We start from the raw sequence: 20,302 nt of genomic DNA on the forward strand, positions 1-20,302 counted from the left end.
ATCATAAACCATAAAAAGACACAGAATCTCCCGAAATAACAGACAAGTTTCCCTACTTTGTTTTAAAGCTTTATTGCTTCTTGTTCGCTGATCTGTTAGAATAACGTTAGGAATAACTAATAAGTTAATAGATATTTTGTTTTTATTACTATCTACTTTTTTCTTAATGTACGCGAACTGCAATTTAGCCAATATTCACATCCCTAATAATGATTACAGCTTTGAAAAAGGAAAAATAAAAATACTCTTCAGATTTCAACTAGAAAAACGTTTGCATTTGTTTTATGTCATATTTTTTACAGCTCTAATTATGTTGATACAATAAGTTGAAAAATCTTTTTATTTAGATGACACCTAATTCTAATTTGTTTAAATAATATAGATATTTATGGACATTTGAAAATATGATCATTTAACATTTTGAATATAACACATTGAAATTATACATACTTTATTGATCCAATAGAAGAGAAAAAAATAGAAAAAAGGGCTCAAAATCCTTTTTTATTCATTTTAAAAAATTACTAAAACGTAGGGTAAAAAGTTATGAATAAATATTATGCAGCAGGAGGTACGGCTTCCTCCTTACTTTCCAATATGGCGGCATTAGCTGCCTCTTGACTCAACCCCTCCATCATTTTTTGTTTTTCTATAAACATTAGTTTCAAGGAATCCAAATGTTTTTCTAAATCCTCCAATTTCATTTCTGATCCAGAGCCATCGCCTGGTTTTGAAGAAATTGCAGCAGATACTTTAGCAGCTGTCTCAGCCTGTTTGTCCCAAACCTTGATCATTCCATCATACTTTTCAATCCATTCCTTTGCAATGACAAGAACAGCTGCCAATCGCTCTTTAAGTGCCTTATATTTGACGTCAGAGTCTTCGTGAAGAGTCATTTTTTTCGCTGATTCGTTGGATTGCTCTAAAATATTATCTAAGGACTCAGCATCCGCTAACCAAATCTGTAAATAAATAAGAAAAAAATAAATAATACTAATTGCTATTTAATAAAAGAGAAAGCTGAATCAAGGAACAATCTATACACGAAACATGCAGTCTTTTTTTTTCTCCTCCTTCTTTTTTTACCTGGCAAGGGTTGTTTTGTTAATCAAATTGTCAATAAATGGTACAGTGCAGGGATTCTTGACCATTTTTTAGCGATGTAAACCTTGTAAAATATTTATTAAACTCAAGTACTAGCACAAAGCATTTTTAGCTTCAGGGGCGGGCGTCCGCAGGATTATATTCTGGAGCAGGGGCTTGTTTTTTGGATTAAAAAAAAAAAAAAAAAATCCAAAAATTAAATGATTTGAAAAAAAAATTTCAAAAATCTATATTTATTCTCAAAAAGTTAAGTTTTTTGGAAAAAAATAAAATCAAAATCTACAGTTGTTCACAAATTATATAATTTTTTAGGACAAAATTTCAATTTCAAAATTTTGGGAAATTTTTTTTGAGAAAATTTCAAATATTTAACTTTTTTGAGAAAATTTCAAATATTTAATTTTTTTTGAGAAAATTAAAAATATTTAATTTTTTGGAGAAAAATTTCAAATATTTCAATTTCTTAATTTTGTAGGGGACTACAGCCCTCCACCCCCTCCCCCATCCTGCGGATGCCCTTGAGCTATTTCCTACATGTTAAATATTCTTTCAAAATCTCATGTACCCCTTGGAGTCCCCCCGAGTACCCCAAGACGTACGCGTAAAATTTTTCTATTAGGCTACGCCTAATTAGTCTGGGCAATGACATGTACTAACACTAGTTTATAAATAAATTAATAATGTGTTCACGCGACTTGAGTTGATTATTTTTTGACTCAACTGATATGGTGAGTCCATTTTCAAATATTCCGAAAAACCAGAGTTGACTTCACATTTTTATTTTGTCAGCTTAACTTTTATCACTAAAAATCGTCAAATATTTTGATTTTCATGACACTGTCTTAAAGTGATTTTCTAATTAATCACAATTTTGGGCCTATTTATATTGCTCAATATGGTTCAAACTCGTCATAAGATGCAATTGTTTATATATAAGAAGAATTTGGGGAGGGGGGATTTTTGTAAATGTTCACACAACCACACACTAACTCCATTCAGTTCCCCGCTAACCATTCGAAATCTACCTCTAGAAATAGTATTTTTATTTATGTCAAATATGAAAATGAACAATATTTATCACTATCTTTTTGTAAATGCCTTTAGTCAGTCTATTAAATAAATAATTTTTTTAGCAATAATAATTAGATAAAGAATAAAACAGCCAAAATTGGCGGTGGCTATGCTTAGTTATTTATTTATTTATTTTATTCCTTTTCTAATTTATCAAGTCAATACCAAACAGAAACGTTTTCTGAGGAAAAGGCAAAATCTTTATCCGTTTTGGGTTTGCATTCACATTCATTGTTAGACCTAAAACGATATTTTTTGAATAGAACTTCTAGAGTGAAGTAACTTAACAACACCGTTTACGGTATCTGCTTGTACAAATTAAGAGAAGAAGTTATTTTTTACACTCCAAATGCGCTCATTTTCCCTTCTCTAATAATAAGATTCCTATTAGGTACATCATTCATCCAATTCTTAACCGGAGGAGATGAAGCATATTTCTTCCTCGAGTGAATGCAAAACTTTTCGAATCTGAATAAACGATATACAACATTGTTTTAAAGACATTGCCGTCTAGATAATTTAATGTTAATTTCTTAGGACAATCATTTGATAATTTTTTAATACAATTTCTCCTTTCATTTCATAACCATTATACTAAAAAAAAAAAAAAAAAAAAGCTTCTAGTTTGAAAAAAAGAGTGCACGTTCCATGTATAGAGTATTCCTTGGCTAAATAGGTGAAAACATCGGAAATGATTAGGTATAAAAGCAAACAAAGGATGCAAGTGCCTCTTTAACTTGTTTTTCACATCACTACATCAATTGTATTCATACAAATGGCCAAATCCTACAAATAAAGATACATGTATTTGTCTATACAATGTGCATTAGACTGATTCTTAGATTAGTTTGGTTTTTTGTCAAAAAAATGCATTTTTGACTAAAGTAAGATGTATAAAAGAATATACTTCTTCTTCTAATTATACGAGTAGCACATATTATAACTACAATGTGCACTCTGTAGAGTGCAAACCTTCACCTATGCTTACTTTCCTTTATGAAATATTGTTTCTTCTCTATGGTATAATTATAACCGTTTAACGTTAAACTTGTTAAATTTAATATCTATTGCATTCATACTTTAATAAATGTATTGTGAACCACAAAAGAGAGGATTTGTTTTCAGAAATGATGGTCCATATGACTTTTTTGAACTTTTGTTTTACTTTGACCTTGAATCTTGACCTTAATTTTTTTTCCGCTATATAAAGCCTCTTTATGAGACCTACACAATGACAACAATTTGAGCTCTGTGCCTCAATATGTTCTAAGGTTATGCCCGATATCTGTTTTAAACGTTTTATACTACCTTGACCTGGATCTCTCAAAATTTAGTGGCCTTTTTCTGTGACCCTTTATAATCCACGTACCCGGATAGCTCAAAATCAATTTGTGACTTTTGCCTTAATCCTGGTGACCCACAGACAGAAAATATTCACTTTGAAGAATGCCTTTCAATAAAAGTTTAGATCTTATGTTATGTTATAGATATAGGACAAAAAGTGCGCGCTATATGTGGTACATAAATAATTTATTTATCAGTTTTTAAAAGAAATAATCGTTGTTTAACTTTTTTAACGTTTAACTTTTTCTTTATACATTTCTCCTTTTTAAGTTATGTTTATTGTTTTGTAGGTAATTATTCTATTATTTCCCCTACAAATTTGTAAAATCTCTACAGATGGATCAATATTGGTCAAACTTTATTTCAAATTGATGACTACTTCATTTTATGTTTCACATCTTATTGAAATACTAGGGTTTATCTCCCGGGATACCGTTTTACTGGAAATCCTGCATTTAGTTATTTTATAGTATAAATTTCATTTAATTACATGATAATTATTAAATTTAACGTTGAATAAATATTGAAGAATCACTCTTTTACGATTCTAGGGATATGCACAGTGCAAGTTGACTTTTAGCTTATGAGTCCTGTTTTGTATTTCACCATTAAACGATCCCCAGCTCCATCAAAAATTACCTCGTTAATAAATACTATTTAAATCTTTTTTTGTGTGTTGGATAGGAGATGGAATAATCCCACATGAGGCACTCTAAAAGGAGTCATTGGTTGAAAAAAATAAAAAGATCCTCTTTTTATGCTCCTTTGTTCGAGGGGAAGAAGGGGAAAAAACAACAAGTTAATCTTGCGTGCCTGATTACTTCATGTCTTTATAATTCCATTCATTGGGTAACATAATTTAAAAAGGGGGACCCGGGGGTTCTATCTCAAAAATGTAGAAACCACCAAGGGGCGAGCACAGGATTTTTTAGGGGGTACTTGTTTTTTTGGATTTTTTTTTAAAGAAAAACTTAAAAATTAATAATTTTTTTGCAAAAAAATTAATAAATTCTTGCAAAAAAATTTGAAAAAATAAATTTTTTCTAATTTTCTTTCTAAAATTCACATCTATTTATGAAAAAGTAAATTTTTGGAAAAAAAATTCGAAAATCAACAGCTGTTATCAAGAAATTTCAAATAATAATTTTTTTGGAACAAAAATCCACCTTTATTTAGTAAAATGTATATTTTTTGGATAAAAATCAAACAACCATAGTTAGTATCAAAAAATTAATTTATGGAAAAAAATTTCCAAAATCCAGTTGTTCACAAAAAATTAGAAATATTAAATTTTTTGGGAAAAAATTTCAAAAATTCAGAGATATTTAAAAAAAAAAATTAATTTTAGAAATTTTTTTTTTCAAAAATTCACAGTTGTTCGAAAAAATTAAAATTTTATAAAAAAAAATTCCAAATATCAAATTTTTGGGAGGAAAATTTAAAGAAAAATATATATTTTAAAAAAAAAATTTTTAAATAAAATTTTAAATTTTCTTGTAAAAGCATAATCCACCCTCTGCGGACGCCCCTACAAGCTCCCACATTAGTGATCATGAGAAAAATAAACATTTAGAATAAATGAGTAATATTAATAAATACGTAAATTTCACTGTATTTATTATTTTCCAACGGAATCCCAATAATTCCCGGGATCCCACTTAACTACAATTTTCCCGAAAATGAAAAACCCTAGTAACTATCTAGTAGTGCAAATTAATCAATGTCCTACTCTCCCAAAGTACAAACATTACTACGGATAAAAAGAGTATAATACTTAAAGATATCATTTATTAAACATACCCCAGTTATTTTTCATAAAGAATATTTATTTATATGTAGAACATTTTACATTAGAGCGATTAAGATTTTTGAAATAAGATAGTACGAAGTGCTCTATTTAAAGTATGAATGTGTATGGACGTCCACTTGGGGTGGGGGTGGAGGTACTGTAGCTCTATCTTAAATTTTCAAAAAAAATCAATTCTTGAAACTTTTTTTCACAAAAAATTTAATTTTCGGTAAATAGCTATGGATTTTTCACATTTTTTTTTCCAAGAAATGTAATATTTGAAATTTTTTTCAAAAAATTAAATATCTATAATTTAATTTTTGAAACTTCTTACCAAAAAATTAATTTTTTTTGTGAACACCTAAAGATTTTTGAAATTTTTTCCCCAATATTAATTTTTGTATAGATAAATTCTTTAATTCTTTAAAATTCTTTGTTTCAAATTAAAAAAAAAATATATATTTAAAGTTTAATTTTTGAATTTTTTTGTGAATAGCTATGGATTTTTGATATTTTTTTCAAAAACCACACCTTAAAAAAAATATATATATTTATAACCCTGTGGACGCCCCTGATGTGGCAGGTGTTACAAACATAGTTTGGAATTCACTCTAAGTATTTTCAAAACTCACCAAACCATCTTATAATATGTAACTAGTTTTATTTAGTATGAGGCTGGGATAATCTATAAAATTGTTATTTTCCAAAGTAATTACCTTTGCAAAATAAAGATAATCCGTTCCCAAAACAAATCGAATATTCACAAAGTATGGAAAATTCCATCATAAACTTTAAAAAGTGTGAAGAAAGAAGCATTTAGTGTACTTCAAATAAAATTGAAACCCAATCAGTTATAAAAGTTTCTGATAATATTGGTTATTTTGTAATTTATGTGAGCAATGACTAAGTTGCAGTATCTCATCAACATAGTGAAGTATTGTTGAAATATAGATTACACAAGAAAAGGATCAGTACAAAAAAAACTATTTTTTCTGCGTGCTATACTTTAGCCTACATAATATTTCCCAGATTCCTTTCTATAACTTAATATACTTATTCCTTTGAATGTACAATGAATTGATTAGCTAATATATTAATTTTAAAAAGCAATTTCTGTCATAAAATTGATTACACTTTATGTTTTGTGAGAATACCAGATTTTTGAATTTTACCTGAAAGTAAAACAGGTCATCCGTGCTATGAAAAAAAGGAGAATATATTATGTTCGCATAAGTTCCCTATCTATTTCTCTCAATAAGAAAGATGTACCATCCAAAAAAGACCATAAAAAAGTAGGGTCGATTAAGTTTATCCTTCAAATGGGGAAAAAATATATGTATAATCTTGAATATCTTAAAATATATAATAGAGATGAGTGGCCTCCTTGCCTCATCAAAAATGTTATATAAAAGTAGTTTTATTAGTAAGCAATTCTATGATCGCATTTAAAAAAATCCCATCCTTCAAAAATTAATCATAAATTCAGAAAGCAATCAATCTTCATTTGCTGCTCCAACTACTCAGAAAATGGAGTTGGAAGACTTAACCCTCTAGGAGCCAAATCATTTTCGAATTAGATTTTTAAATTTTCAAAAACACTTGCACATCTATTGAAGGATTATAATATAGCTGAAATACCACACATGTTTTTGCGCAGTACACAGCCTCAGAGTTTTTCCAAACGTGGTCTTAATCGGTATGAGAAGTTTCTAACAGATGCATTCACAGCTATTTGATTTATAAGTTATTTTTCCATATGTGCCAAATTTGGCAAATTGGGTCAGAGAAGGTAAATATAATATCAAATAAAACTGTAGATTTGGGATTTCCCTAACAAAGAAAACCTCAATGCTGGGGAAATACAATCTGTATTAATGATAAGTTTCGTTACAGAAAAGATAGATCATATACAGCAAAGTAATAAGCACTTTGATAAGAAAGATTAAAAAAACATATCAAAATTGAATGGTATTTTATAAATATTTTTTAGTATATTAAAGATCAAGCTCATAATATTTATTAAATAAATATATATTCTATTAATGTTGTTTTCACAAGTTTTTATTTATTTTACTGTCATTATTTTATTTATTTGTTATAAATGCTTATCGACATCGTAATTGATTCAATTTTCGAAAAGTTTCCATAGATTCAAATTTCGGAAAAAGTTAAATTATTTATTTAGTGAAGGTTATGCTTTATTTGTAATGTCGACTAACGTAATTGTTTAGTCGGGCTGTTTCATCCCTTATTAGTGTATCCAAGGACTACTGAAGGCAAGGACTGCATACAAAGGTGAGTCAGCTGTTGTCTTTAGTATTAGTAATTCATTACTACTGTTGGAAAATAAAAACATTGTAGTCCTATCAGTGTCCAATCCTAATAACATTTTTCAGTCTTATCCGTCTTTTATGGTAAATCCAACGGCTAAAATGACGTAGTTACTAACTATGTCAATTCAACTGTTAATAAACCTTAAGTTTAAAGTAGGATTGAAGAAGAAAATTAAAAGATAGCTAGGACCGTACGACTAAAGAATTGATTAATCGGTCCATATGAGCGTTGAATGGTAAGAAAGATCGGTTCGATAAGAAAACGACTGAAAGTCGGGTGGGGACTGTCTATGAGATAAGTTATAAGACATCTCCAACTCTAATCCTTGATCATTTTTATTCGTGACGTCATAAAAGTGTAACAATAACAAATAAATTAATGATGAAAAAATAATAAATTAATTGAATTTGAGGCTTGAATGGCCATGGTGAGTTTTGGAAAGAGTTTTTGAGAGAAGTCAAAAATATTGTTTCAATTCTTAGAAATGTTGCATTCATAATTTAAAAAAAAAAAGTCATCACTCTAAAAATGTACGTACCCTACATAATAATGTCCCTTTCTTGACAGATTTTTATGAACTTACAAATGTACTCCCTCCGGATGAGACTTTAAAACCACACACATATTATACAGACATATACTGCGTGCAAGATGCAATTTCTACGTTTTAAAATACTTTATTTAATTACAACATCAATCATTTCAATTACCAACTATCAATTGATGCTTTAGCTTGCTATAGCTTCATTTTGATCTATTAAAATTGCATATTTATTATGTGCCTACTATTAGTTATATAACTATAGGCATTTAAAATATAAAATGTTTATAATCCTACTTTTTTTAAAAACATATACCTATATATGTTTTTTTAATGGTAAATTGTATTTTGAACCATTCTAAAATCCTGTACCCCTTGCTTATATACGATACAACTTATTCATCATTTCGCAACTTGTACACAACATCCTCATAAATCCTGATACCGTATACCACAACAAATAAATGTAAATCAAAAGCAGTGGTAACCTTAGTTTGATTGAAGAAATCTTTGGCCTCCACAAGATTATTAGGTCTAGGCATACCCATTGCTTTTTTCGCCTCTGCCTTTTTAACCCAGGGATCAACTCTTTTACAACCAGCTGTAAAATCAGCCAAATATTTTACATCTTCGCCAAATTTAGCTCCTTCTGCTCTGACTTCATCATTCATCGTGGAGAGTGTGCTTGACATTGCATCTTGTCTGCTGGCAAAGCTCTACAAAATATGACAAAAGAGAGTTGTAAAGTTTCTTGGAAAAAAAGAAGGATGTGACATACCTTAGCTTCGGGAGTATCTTCCCCGGCCTCTGTGGGCTTCAACTTGTCCCATTCCTCAGCTGCAGCTTTGGTTTTTTCAATTTGTGTGTCCACATCAGATTGCAACTCCATGGTTGCCATTACTCTTTCTTGAGGCTCAATGGTTTCAGTTGGGTTGAGAAGTTCATCCTTTCTCCTTTTTCCTTCAATCAACCAGTTTTCAAGTTCCGTTAATGTTCCGTCAAATACCTTAATAGTAGAGTTGAACTCACTCAGGAATTTGAGTTTTTCATCCATTCTATTTAAAACTTCCATACGGGCTTTCAGTCCATCAATCTAGAAAAGTAAGATAATTGTAGTATATGGTAGTTTCATAAAAGTACAATTAAATGAAAGAGTCTAATATTTTTTTCTTTCCAAACAAAGAAGTTTTTTTTATAAAAGAAGAACAGCCCAAAAATTGGCAAATTTAAAAAGTTTCAGTTAATGTCTGTACTTGGAGATCTTGATATTTTCTCTGACACTATGCAATATACCCTTGTCTTTCAATATTGTTGTTATTTCAAGCTATGAGCATTGTACAACATATAATCAAGAATGTCATTTTTTTAAGGAAAAATATAAGCTTATAAATTAAAACGGTTGTTGTGTGTTCTTTTTATTATTCATTATTTAATAGGTTGTCGTGGTGTTCACCTCTGAAGTAAGCATTATTGACTATCTTTGGTGTAAATTGTTATAAAAATGTATTAAGTTAGACCTTTTAAACCCAAAAACTCTTTTGGGAAGGAAAATCCTTATTATTTAATTGAGGCAATATTCCTTTTCAAACAAAACCCTTAAAATTGGTTATTTCTTTGTAACTCTTGAATTAAATTTTCTCGGGATTGGATGATCCCATATAAAACATAACTAAATACTCGTATTTAAAATTCATATAACTTTTTTGCAAAAAATAGATTAATTGTAATGTGGAATATACTTGATCAACAGTTGCCTCAAACCAATAAAAAGAGTATTTAAATACTCAAAAATTCAAATTAAAAATGATTAAAAACCAGATTTGATTCGACAAACTAATTACAGATTCAATTATCTGCACGTAAAGGGGTACTGTGATTGAATATGGAATTTATAAGGCATTTTAGCTATTTATATATATATCTCTACTTTTATCAATAAATTGCTCCTATTTTCATAGTATATAATATGTACTTGGACTCTTGTATATATTTTCCATCTGCAAATAATGACTTATATTTTTCTCCCTCTAATAGCTGAAGAAACATTTTTGTCACATACATACTTATGAAGCAATTATGCCATAATTGATGGGGTATGTTTGCAGTTTTTTGATAAGCAAACCATAAAATTACATAACGCTTCAATAACAAAATTAATAGAGTAAGAGATTTGTTTACTTACAATTGTTTGTTCAATAGATAGTGGTGCCGTCTGGCGGTAACATCATAAACTAGTGATGTAAATGAAACTATGGTACCTCGACAACACACAAATACCCTATGCATTTTGTTGACAGCTGTCGATTGCCTCATCTCCCTTCATACGTCATGGCTATTTCATAATTTATTCTTTTTCATAGAAACACAAAGTAATATGTTATTCTGTACATATACTCAGTTTCCAAAAGAACAGAAATACAATTTCTTGTTGATCCCTGGCCGTTTATATAGTATATATATTGACCATTCTATTATTTCTATGAAGAAACTTTGGCTATCATACACAATTAATAATGTATAACTTCACTTTTAATAAAATATTACAATACAGTATCGAATAAAATACTATGTAGATTTTAATAATATGTAATTCATTTTAAAAATGGTGAAGACATAATATGACAGTGATAGTCTCCGAGTATATAAGATTTAAATGGCAGTTGGTGTGATTGGCTTATTTGGCTAACTACCAGATGATTTTAGGTTTCTCCCCCGGTTTCTTTTAAGATGAAAGGTTGCGTGATACAATAAGGGTAACGACGTGGTGTATTTATTCCTTGTGAACCCAAATTCCTAATTTTATTTGGGGTGCAAGAAAAATAAATTAAAAAGGAATATTTTATCTACTTAAATATCATACTCCCACGCCACCTAGTGGATAATATATACTTTTTAGTTTGCTCATTTGATTTTAAGCCGGCGAAATATTGAGGCAAAATGAAGTTGCATAAATCAAATGGCTGCCATACATTACAGGGAGCTTTTTTCTATTGAAATTTATTTGAACGTCTTTTTTTTTCAGCGATGAAACTCATTATTTTGTTCAGATACTTAATTCAAATGAGCTTCTTGGACTAATGATGATGTTTGATACTCATAATTTATAAGTGGACCTACTCCAACAGATGAATGTTCTTTACTTTATTATAGGGAATATTCATTTCTTAAGTACGAAACATGGAATACATGGGGAAGATGGGTAAAATTGACGACAAAATTATAAATATGTACATAATTGTAAAAAATATAATTTTGAAGCTTCTTATAAAATGACGTCATTAATCATCAATTGGCATTCTCCTGTTCACACTATTATAATATTTTATCATTAAAACCTCACTGAAAAGATCCCAGCTGGAAAAAAACCTCTTCAAATAAATTTGGACATAAAAAAAAACTTTGCTATATCGAGCCTCGCTGAAAAAATCTTCGTCATACAAAAATCAAATCAAATAAAGGTTTTATACTACAGTTACCTTTCTTGGGTATTTGTTACAGTATAGTTGACTTCAGTATGTCTACGAAATATTGGGCTGTTTGTTAAATAATATATGATAATATATTAAAATATAAATTGACATATTTAGGTAGTATCGAAAAATTAGTATCCAGTTATGGTCTTGAAGTTCTGCATAGGCCAGTCATAGGATGTAATAATTTTGGACGGATCTAACTAATTGGGTCATTTAAATAAATTATGTTGTGAATCTGTCTCATAAAAAAATTCGATCTAGATCCTTACCACAAAATAAATCAGTCAAATATAAAATTCGGTCTAGGCCGATTTTATAGAGGTGATGACGTCTTGTGGGGCTCAAAATTTATAACATCTGTATAATTTCATCATATTCTAATGAGATTCATTATCTGTAGAGTTGTAGAAAATATGGAATAACTGTATTTAAAAAAAAAACAATTAAAATTGGGAAAAATGTTTGAGAGAAGAGTTTTTTTTAAATTTAATCTATTCTTCTAAGAAAAGAATCGAGAGGATTTGAAGGAGGGAGGGATAAATATGTATCTCAGGGCCTCTTAAAATATGGTTGCATACCTTCAACCCTCGGATTGGCCCGGGGGTAGAGTGGTATTGCTAAAAAACAACGGTAATTCAACCAATATCAAAAAATAGTTCCGAGGCCTCGGGTTGCGTGGGGTGTTTGGGGGACCCATAGATCCTCAAAATTACCGTCAAAGTATCACTAAAGGGAGGTAGTATACATAGGGCCCCCCCCCCTCCTATAGTTAGCAATAATATTACTCACACTTTAAGTTTCTCCCTTGGAGATGGAACAAACAAATATGTTTAGATATTTGTAAAAAAATAATTTATAAAAATTTATAAAGTGTTATCATTCATCATGAAGTTTGAACAAAATACGGGCAACTTCCCTAACTGACTATTTTCCTCCGTGGCAATCTTCCACAGGCAATTTTCTCCAGGGCAGTTTTCCGCAAACGTATATTTTAATAAATTAAATGGATGGATGTCATTTTGTTAAAAAAACTAAGATCGAATAGAAAGCGCGAGCGACACTTATGATATTACTGAATGTATACACTTGTTACTATCAGCTGCCTCTTATATGGTTTTTTTTGGTGGGGGAGGGGGTTTGAGAAAACTCTTTTTGACACTTTTGCCCCCCTAAAGTCCTGATGACAACCAGTTTAACTACACCTTCTGGGTTTATGTCGAGGAGAATGTCTGCAATGACCTTCATTCAAACATCGATGCCCTCAAAGCCACTGTCAGCCAGCACTGGGACGCCATGACAGAGGAATATATCCGCAGTGGGTCCCAGGTTTTCCCGCCACCGCCTGGAAGCCATGTCCAAAATTAAAAATACATGGACAGAAAGACACAATCATATTCAAAGAATGATTGTGAGCTACCTGAGCCAGAGGGGAATAAAAGCACGGGAAGTTAACGTTACCCCGAATGAGGTATTATGATTTTTATGGGCAGATCCGACCATTGTGTCTGACGCGTGTGAACTTGCAGATCGAGAAAAAGATAAAAGATATAAGAACGGGCACTAAATTATATAATTGACAAACCTTTAGTTATAAATGTGGAGGGGGATAAGCTCTAAACAAGGCTTTACTGACATACATTAATCTGTGGGCATCCATCCAATGTTCATAAAATGGACCCAACTAAAAGTTCTAGCAACCTCGTAGGCTCTATATAGAATGGATCGTAATATGATGCAGAGGCCAGGATTTTAGAATGACTGACTTACGTAGATTTAGTTCCCCTCCCTATTCCCCCCAAGTCAGAAGCGGGTAAAGAAGGGAATTTATGTATTCCCAAGCGTGGGGTTTATTAATTTTAAGTCTCAGTCAGCAAACTAGTGTAGATAGTTATAGGACAATTTTGCCGAAGGACAATTTACCGAATGGATAATTCGCCGAACGGACAATTTGCCCAGGAACAATTTACCGAATGTACATTTCACACTACTCTTCCCTGATCTGATGTTAATCCAAAATGATGAAAGTACAAAAGTGACACCAAATACGGAAGTGATTAGATTGACCAGAGAGGGAGAGTTGATTCGGAAATTCAACGCCAGGGGGAGCATGATTAAAAAGGAAATCGTGAGGAAACTACAACCATTACTGTATCACAGTTTCCTTTAAAAAATGACAAATTTAAATTGTCAGATGATGTATTTCTTTTGTAAAAATTGTGTTTTTTCTCCTGGGTCCAAGTAGGAATATTGTAGGGTTGTTTAACTCCAAAATTAATCGTCAAATAGTCTTTAAGATATGAAGTCCACACTCAAAAATGAGCCCTCAACAAACATACAGACTTTGTTTTGTAAATTTCTATATTAATAAGACTAATTTTGTCTGGATAGGTAATATTATCTTTCGACGTCTTATAACTCAGAGTAATGGTGTCGACTCTCACTAGTAAATGATAATTTAGTAATAAATATCTGGAGTATTGGAGATGCTACACGGTATAGATAGCAAAAATGTAGGTAGTTACTAGCTTTATTTTTTACCAAGTTTCTCCATTTCAATTATCTAAATCTTCTCAAATTATTCAATTTATTCAAAAAAAAGAAAAACTTTCATTGCAAAATCAGATTAAAAAAATAATCTTCAATCTCATTAAGAAAAACAACAGCATTTATTTACTCGTAATTTAAAAATGTAGTTCAATTATCTAAGAAAATGGGATATTTGAAGCACGTATACCCGGGGTGATTAATGAGCTAATAAAATAAAAGTATACTTATCATGTCTGTGTATATATATACGTAGAAAATATTATTAAAATAAGCTGTTACATCTTTTTTCCTAAAGAAATAACATCAAATTAAATTTCCAGACGTGATTTATTTTTTTTGTAATAACAAATTTGAGTAGCATTTGCTTTATTTTTTTGTCTCATGGATGATTAGAACCGCCCGTAAATTAATATGCCTAATAAAAATAAAAACTCCATTAATAGGGGATTGAGATAAAAAGGAAGGGGGGGGGCAATTGTACCCCCAATGATGAAAAATTATCAATAATCTAGCAAATAAACCATTAATGTCGAGTAGCAAGATTTCTTGCCACACATTAAACTGCTTTTTTCTTATCCAAATATTACATTTTAGGTCAAAATATGTTTTTACGAATTTATCAATATTATCTTGAGCGTTTAAATCATCGTACAATGCTTTTCTACACTAAAAAAAACCGTGTTATAAGTGAAAGGAGAAACGATGAAAAAAAAAAAAAAAAATCTTTAAATCAAAACTGTAAGGTATGTGAATTTCTTTTAATATTTTTTAAACGTTTATGTTAATTAGTCATAATGTGTTGTGATTTGTTAATTTTTTTTTTTAATGAATTGGGCAGTATGATACGTGAAAAATATGATTTTATTGCAGAGTGGCCTTCTTATATTTGCACTGTTGTAAAAAGTAACATAGTTTCTTTTTAAATATGTGTATTTATATATATAAAAAAGAATGTTAAATAATTTAAGAGTCAAAATTACTGCAAATTGCACCTCCCTTCGGCTTAAGGAAAACTAAGGAATATTCGGGTAACTAATATATTACATTTGACTTAGCCAAAAAAACATAATCATAAATATCTAATAAAAAAATATATAGGATGACACATTAGAGTTAGAACATGTTTTGAAGTATTAAGGGTTTCAAAAGGACCGTCATTATCATTATAGTAATCTTGGGAGTATAAAAAAACCTTCATGGTTATTAAGCTTAAAAAAAGTCCCAAATGTGGTTGTTAATTTCATTGAAATAAACTATTTCATCACTTATAACTTTTGTAGAGTGCCACAAATGATTGGAAACTTTATGTTTAAAATAAAAATTAGGAAGTTACAAATACTTAGATATTTTTGTAAGATCGGTCAAGACCGAATTTTTCTATTTGACCGGTCCACGCCGAACTTCTTTAGAGGACTAAGTTAGTTCGGCCGAAAAAAAAAACAAAAAAACAACACTATTAAAAATACATTTATTTTTTTTAATTTAAATTAAAGATCTGAAGGATAATTCTTGAAATTGCCTTCGATATTTAAAAGTCATATTTCACATAGTCAATTAAAATGACTGAAATGATATAATTTACAATTGTACAATCTCCTAGTCTTTGTTCATGTATGGGAAATTCCAAGAGTGTAATAGGACTTAAGCAACAAACACTGTTTCAATAGTTTTTTAATAGTTTATTATAGAAGGAAGTAGATTTTAAGAGTTCAAATGAATTCGTAGAGAATTGAAAAAGATACATTCTCGGTGTGTAAAAACCACACTCCATGAGATATTAGCAGGGGCGTGTGCAGATATTTTGAGGTGGGCTTGGTTTTAGGATTTTTGTTCAAAAAAAAAATTGCAATTTTGTTTAAAAAAAAATTTAAGAAGTAAATCGTTCAGAAAAAAATTTCTAAATCCATAGCTGTTTACAAAAAATGATTTTTATTTTTGAATTTCTAAAATTAAATTTAAAGAATAAAATTATTTAGAAAAAATTTAAATTATTAAATTTTTCGGAAAAAATTTCAAAATTCATATTTACTGACAATTAAATTTTTTGGAAACAAATTTCAAAAGTCTAAAGCTATTTTGCAAAAAAAAAAAAAAAATTTTTTTTTTGGAAAAATATTTCTAAAATTAACTTAACAATATTAAATATTATGAATATTTTTTTGAAAAATCCATATTAATTTTCAAAAATTATTTTTTTGGGAAATTGATCTAAGAATTCCAAAGTTATTCTCGAAAAATGGAATCTTTTAGAAAAACATTTCCAAAATTAAATTTCGAATATTAAATTTTTTAAAGAAAAGTTTCAAAAATTCATAGCTTTTCACTCACAATTACATTTTTTGGAAACAAATTTCAAAAGTCTAAAGCTATTTTCCAAAAAAAAAAAAAAATTTGAAAAATTATTTCTTAAATTAACTTTACAATATTAAATATTATAGAAAAAATTTGAAAAATTCATATTCATTCTCAAAAATTATTTTTTTTGGGAAATTGATCTAAGAATTCCAAAGCTATTCTCAAAAATAAAATCTTTTGGAAAAACCTTTCCGAAATTAAATTTCATATACTAAATTTTTCGAAGAAAAACTTCAAAAATCCATAGCTATTCACAGACAATTAAATTTTTTGGCAAAGAAATTGAAATATTTTATTAAATTTCAATTTTTTTAATTTTGTCGGAAGAATCTAAAAATTCTTAATCAAAACAACCCCTCCACCCCTCTCCCTGCGGATGCCCCTGATTATGGTAATGGCGTTTCAGTAGATAAGTTGAAAGGAGATATGCGAAGAAGAATATAATCACAAATCCCTCTCTTCATTTAGGCTGAAATTACCCCAATTTCTAACCTTAATTCTGCTCTAAGTCAAACAAGGACTTACCGAGCAAACCCTTATTATTACTCTCCGTCATCAATAGGCATACCCATTAGTTAATACTAGATAATTAGATATTTCCTTCTGAATAATTTTCATTTTTAATTTCAAAATTAACATTAACTACATCAATGTTGGGTAAGTTAATTGAACTTAAATTACTCTAAAGTAAGTTTACTCAATAAATAAACTCAAAATTAACTTTAACTTAACTAATTAAAAAAACAACAACTCGAAATTAACTTTAACTCAATTAGTTATTAAAAAATAAAATAACAATAAAATTTAACTTAACTAGTTAATAAGATAAATTAACTTCCCCATCACTGACGATCTATGGGGAAACCATTGGTTAATATTAACCTTGGGGGAATCCACCTTTATTTATTATTGATCGAGGCTGCATTAATGTGTAAACTTAATTGAAGTAATTCTTTTTTTGTCTCTTATAGTCTCATTGGCTATACGTATATATTTATTAAATAAAATGGTTTACCTCTCCATTTAATTCAGCCATTTTGTTATCATCTAGGAGCTTCTGAAGGATATTGTTTGCATCATTCACAACTTTAAAAGTTCCTTCAATGTCCTTCCTCATAGAATCCGCAGTTTTTGTTCTTGTGGCGTGATCAGTCGGCCCATCCGATAAAGAAAATACTTTTTTCGTGTCATTGAACTCCGAATCTGCTGCATCAATTTTATTAACTAATTCATCCCGCCTCATTTCATATCGTTCCCAAGCGGCCAAATTGTCTGCATAGAGATTAGAATATGTACTTAATCATACAGGAGCGTAACTAGGATTATGTATATTTTTTGGAAAAAACATTTTAAATATTAAATTTTACTGCAATGAAAAATTGAAAAATTTAATTTTTTCGGAAAAAAACTTCAAAAACTCAGAACTGTTTACAAAAATCAAATTTTCTGGAAAAAAAAATTTTAAAATTAAATTTCAAATATAAAATATTTTGGGAAAACATTTCAAATATAAATTTTGTTTGGCAAAAATTCAATATTTCACAACTATTTTCAAAAAATTAAATTTTTTGGAAAAAATTTCTAAAACTAAATTTCAAATATTAAATTTGTCGGAGAAAAATTTCAAAACTTCATAGCCATTCACCAATAAATTAATATTTAAATTTTTTTTTTTTTTTAAATCCAAAGCTATTCTCAAAAAATTTAAAAAATCCAGAGCTGTTCAGAAAAAAAAGCTATTCACAGTGAATTACATATTTCGCAAAAAGCAATTGAAAAATTTAATGAAATTTCAAATATTAAATTTCTTGAAAAAAATTCAAATATAAATTTTATTTATATTAAATTTCTTGAAAAAAAATTCAAATATAATTTTTATTTATATTAAATTTTCTAGTAAGAATAAAAAAAATCCTTAATTATTTTTTTGGGGGAGGCGGGGCTAAAGCCCTTCCTGCCCTTTGCCTGCGGACGCCCCTGTCATACCATTCAAAAACAAGTAATTTATTTATATTCCAGGGTAACCATATTTTGATTTACAAAAAGAAGTAAATTTATGAATAAAATATTAATATATTTTAATTTTTATTTCTTGATCTTGTAGTTTTTATTAATCCAAGAATTATTTTGTTCTTTCTTTATTTAAAAAAAAAAGACTGTTATTTGAATTTGTCTTAACCCATAGACCCCGACATTTCATGTATTTATAAAAAAACCTGGATTGGATGTAAAAAGAGTACATGTCCTGGCAAAAGATATCGGTTGATCACCCTACTTTATTCAATACCTTTTAAATCTTGAAGGCGATCCTCGGCATATTTGTTTGAATCCGTCCATAGTCCTTTTAGTTTATCAAGATGCCCCTTGAGAAACACTGGAGATTTAGGATCTGAAAGGATTTTTTCACCCTTGGTTTGATTCTCCATGACGACCTTTCTTTTCTTATCTAACTGATCCAATGTTTTCTCTTGTTTCTCAATGTGGTCTTCCGTTTGGGAAGCAGAATTGGTATTGATACTTCTGGATGATCGACTAACCATGTCTTCAAGCCATTCCATGAGTGGAGCAAGATCATCTGTGAATTGATAGGATTTCCACAAACAATCCACGACGTTTTTCGTATCTTCTATTTTAGGTATCAAAGTGTCATATCTATATATATAGGTAAAACGTTTATTATCCATGTAAAAAATTATACTTATTTCTAAAAAAACTCTTATTTTCTTCGTACAATATTTGACATATTTATTCAACATAATATTTAAAATAAACAATAATAAAATTAGGAATTGTATTCATTCACAAAAATATTGGCAAACACACTGAAGTGAAGATAAATTTATCTTTAAATATTGTGTCATTGATGTCAAGATTTTTAGGTGAAGGACTAGATAGAGATCATTAGTAGAGTTGCTTAAAATATGACCTGCCTCTATAAAAAAAAAAAAAGTAAACAAAAGATCAAAATGATAATCCTTGATAATTAAAACAACTTTAAGAGCAAGGAAAGAAAATCAAATCCCACTCTAGATTAAACAAGTGTATAGGCTATAATTACTACGATGTCAATCCTAGGTTCTCCTCCGAGTCTAACAAGAAACTACTCCAACAAATAATTAGTGTTACTCAACATTATATATGAGATCATGCATTTTATACTTACATTTTCTATCCACAAGATTAAAAAAATATGATAACAATTTTATTAATTATAAAAACTTTGCTCGGGTTGCAACTGCAAAAAGTATTCTACACTTTTTGATAGTATTGTATACAAATGTAATCATCAGTATTATAAATCCTAAGCATTTTTTAACGTGCTAAATTTTTTCTAGTTGGTAATCAGGGGCGTCCGTACGATTATATATTGTAAATACATTTTTTGGGGGAAGGGGGCTTGGTTTTTTTTTTTTTTTTTTAAATTAAAAAATGACAACTTTTGTAAAAAAATTTCAAAATTTAATTTTCTGGAATTTTTTTCTTCAAAAATCTAGTTATTATCAAAAAATTAAATTTTTTAGAAAAAATGTTTAAAATTAAAGTTCAATTAAAAAATTGTATGAAAAAAAAAATTATAAAACTAATTTTTCTGAGAAAAATTTCAAAAATTACAATTTTTTGGTAAAAAAGTTTCAAAATTTAATATTATATGGAAAAAAATTTCAAAAATCTATAGATATTTTCCAAAAATTAAATTTTTCGCAAAAAAATATATAATATTAAATTTCAATTATAAAATTTTTT

General features: G+C 29.0%; 1 protein-coding gene across 1 annotated transcript in view; it reads right to left on the reverse strand.

The window, feature by feature from the left end:
* Positions 1–253: 253 nt before the first annotated feature.
* Positions 254–20,302, reverse strand: part of LOC121118027 (muscle-specific protein 300 kDa) — a 63,711-nt gene continuing 43,662 nt past the window's right edge. The window contains exons 3-7 of the mRNA XM_040712561.2: positions 18,846–19,210; positions 17,574–17,830; positions 8,962–9,276; positions 8,672–8,899; positions 254–962 (exon numbers count right to left, since the gene is read on the reverse strand). Coding sequence (XP_040568495.1) covers positions 558–962; positions 8,672–8,899; positions 8,962–9,276; positions 17,574–17,830; positions 18,846–19,210 — 1,570 coding nt within the window. The 3' untranslated portion in view covers positions 254–557. The remainder of the gene's footprint in view (positions 963–8,671; positions 8,900–8,961; positions 9,277–17,573; positions 17,831–18,845; positions 19,211–20,302) is intronic.

This window comes from Lepeophtheirus salmonis, chromosome 5 (genome assembly GCF_016086655.4).
Source record: "Lepeophtheirus salmonis chromosome 5, UVic_Lsal_1.4, whole genome shotgun sequence".
Taxonomy (NCBI): Eukaryota; Metazoa; Arthropoda; class Copepoda; order Siphonostomatoida; family Caligidae; genus Lepeophtheirus; species Lepeophtheirus salmonis.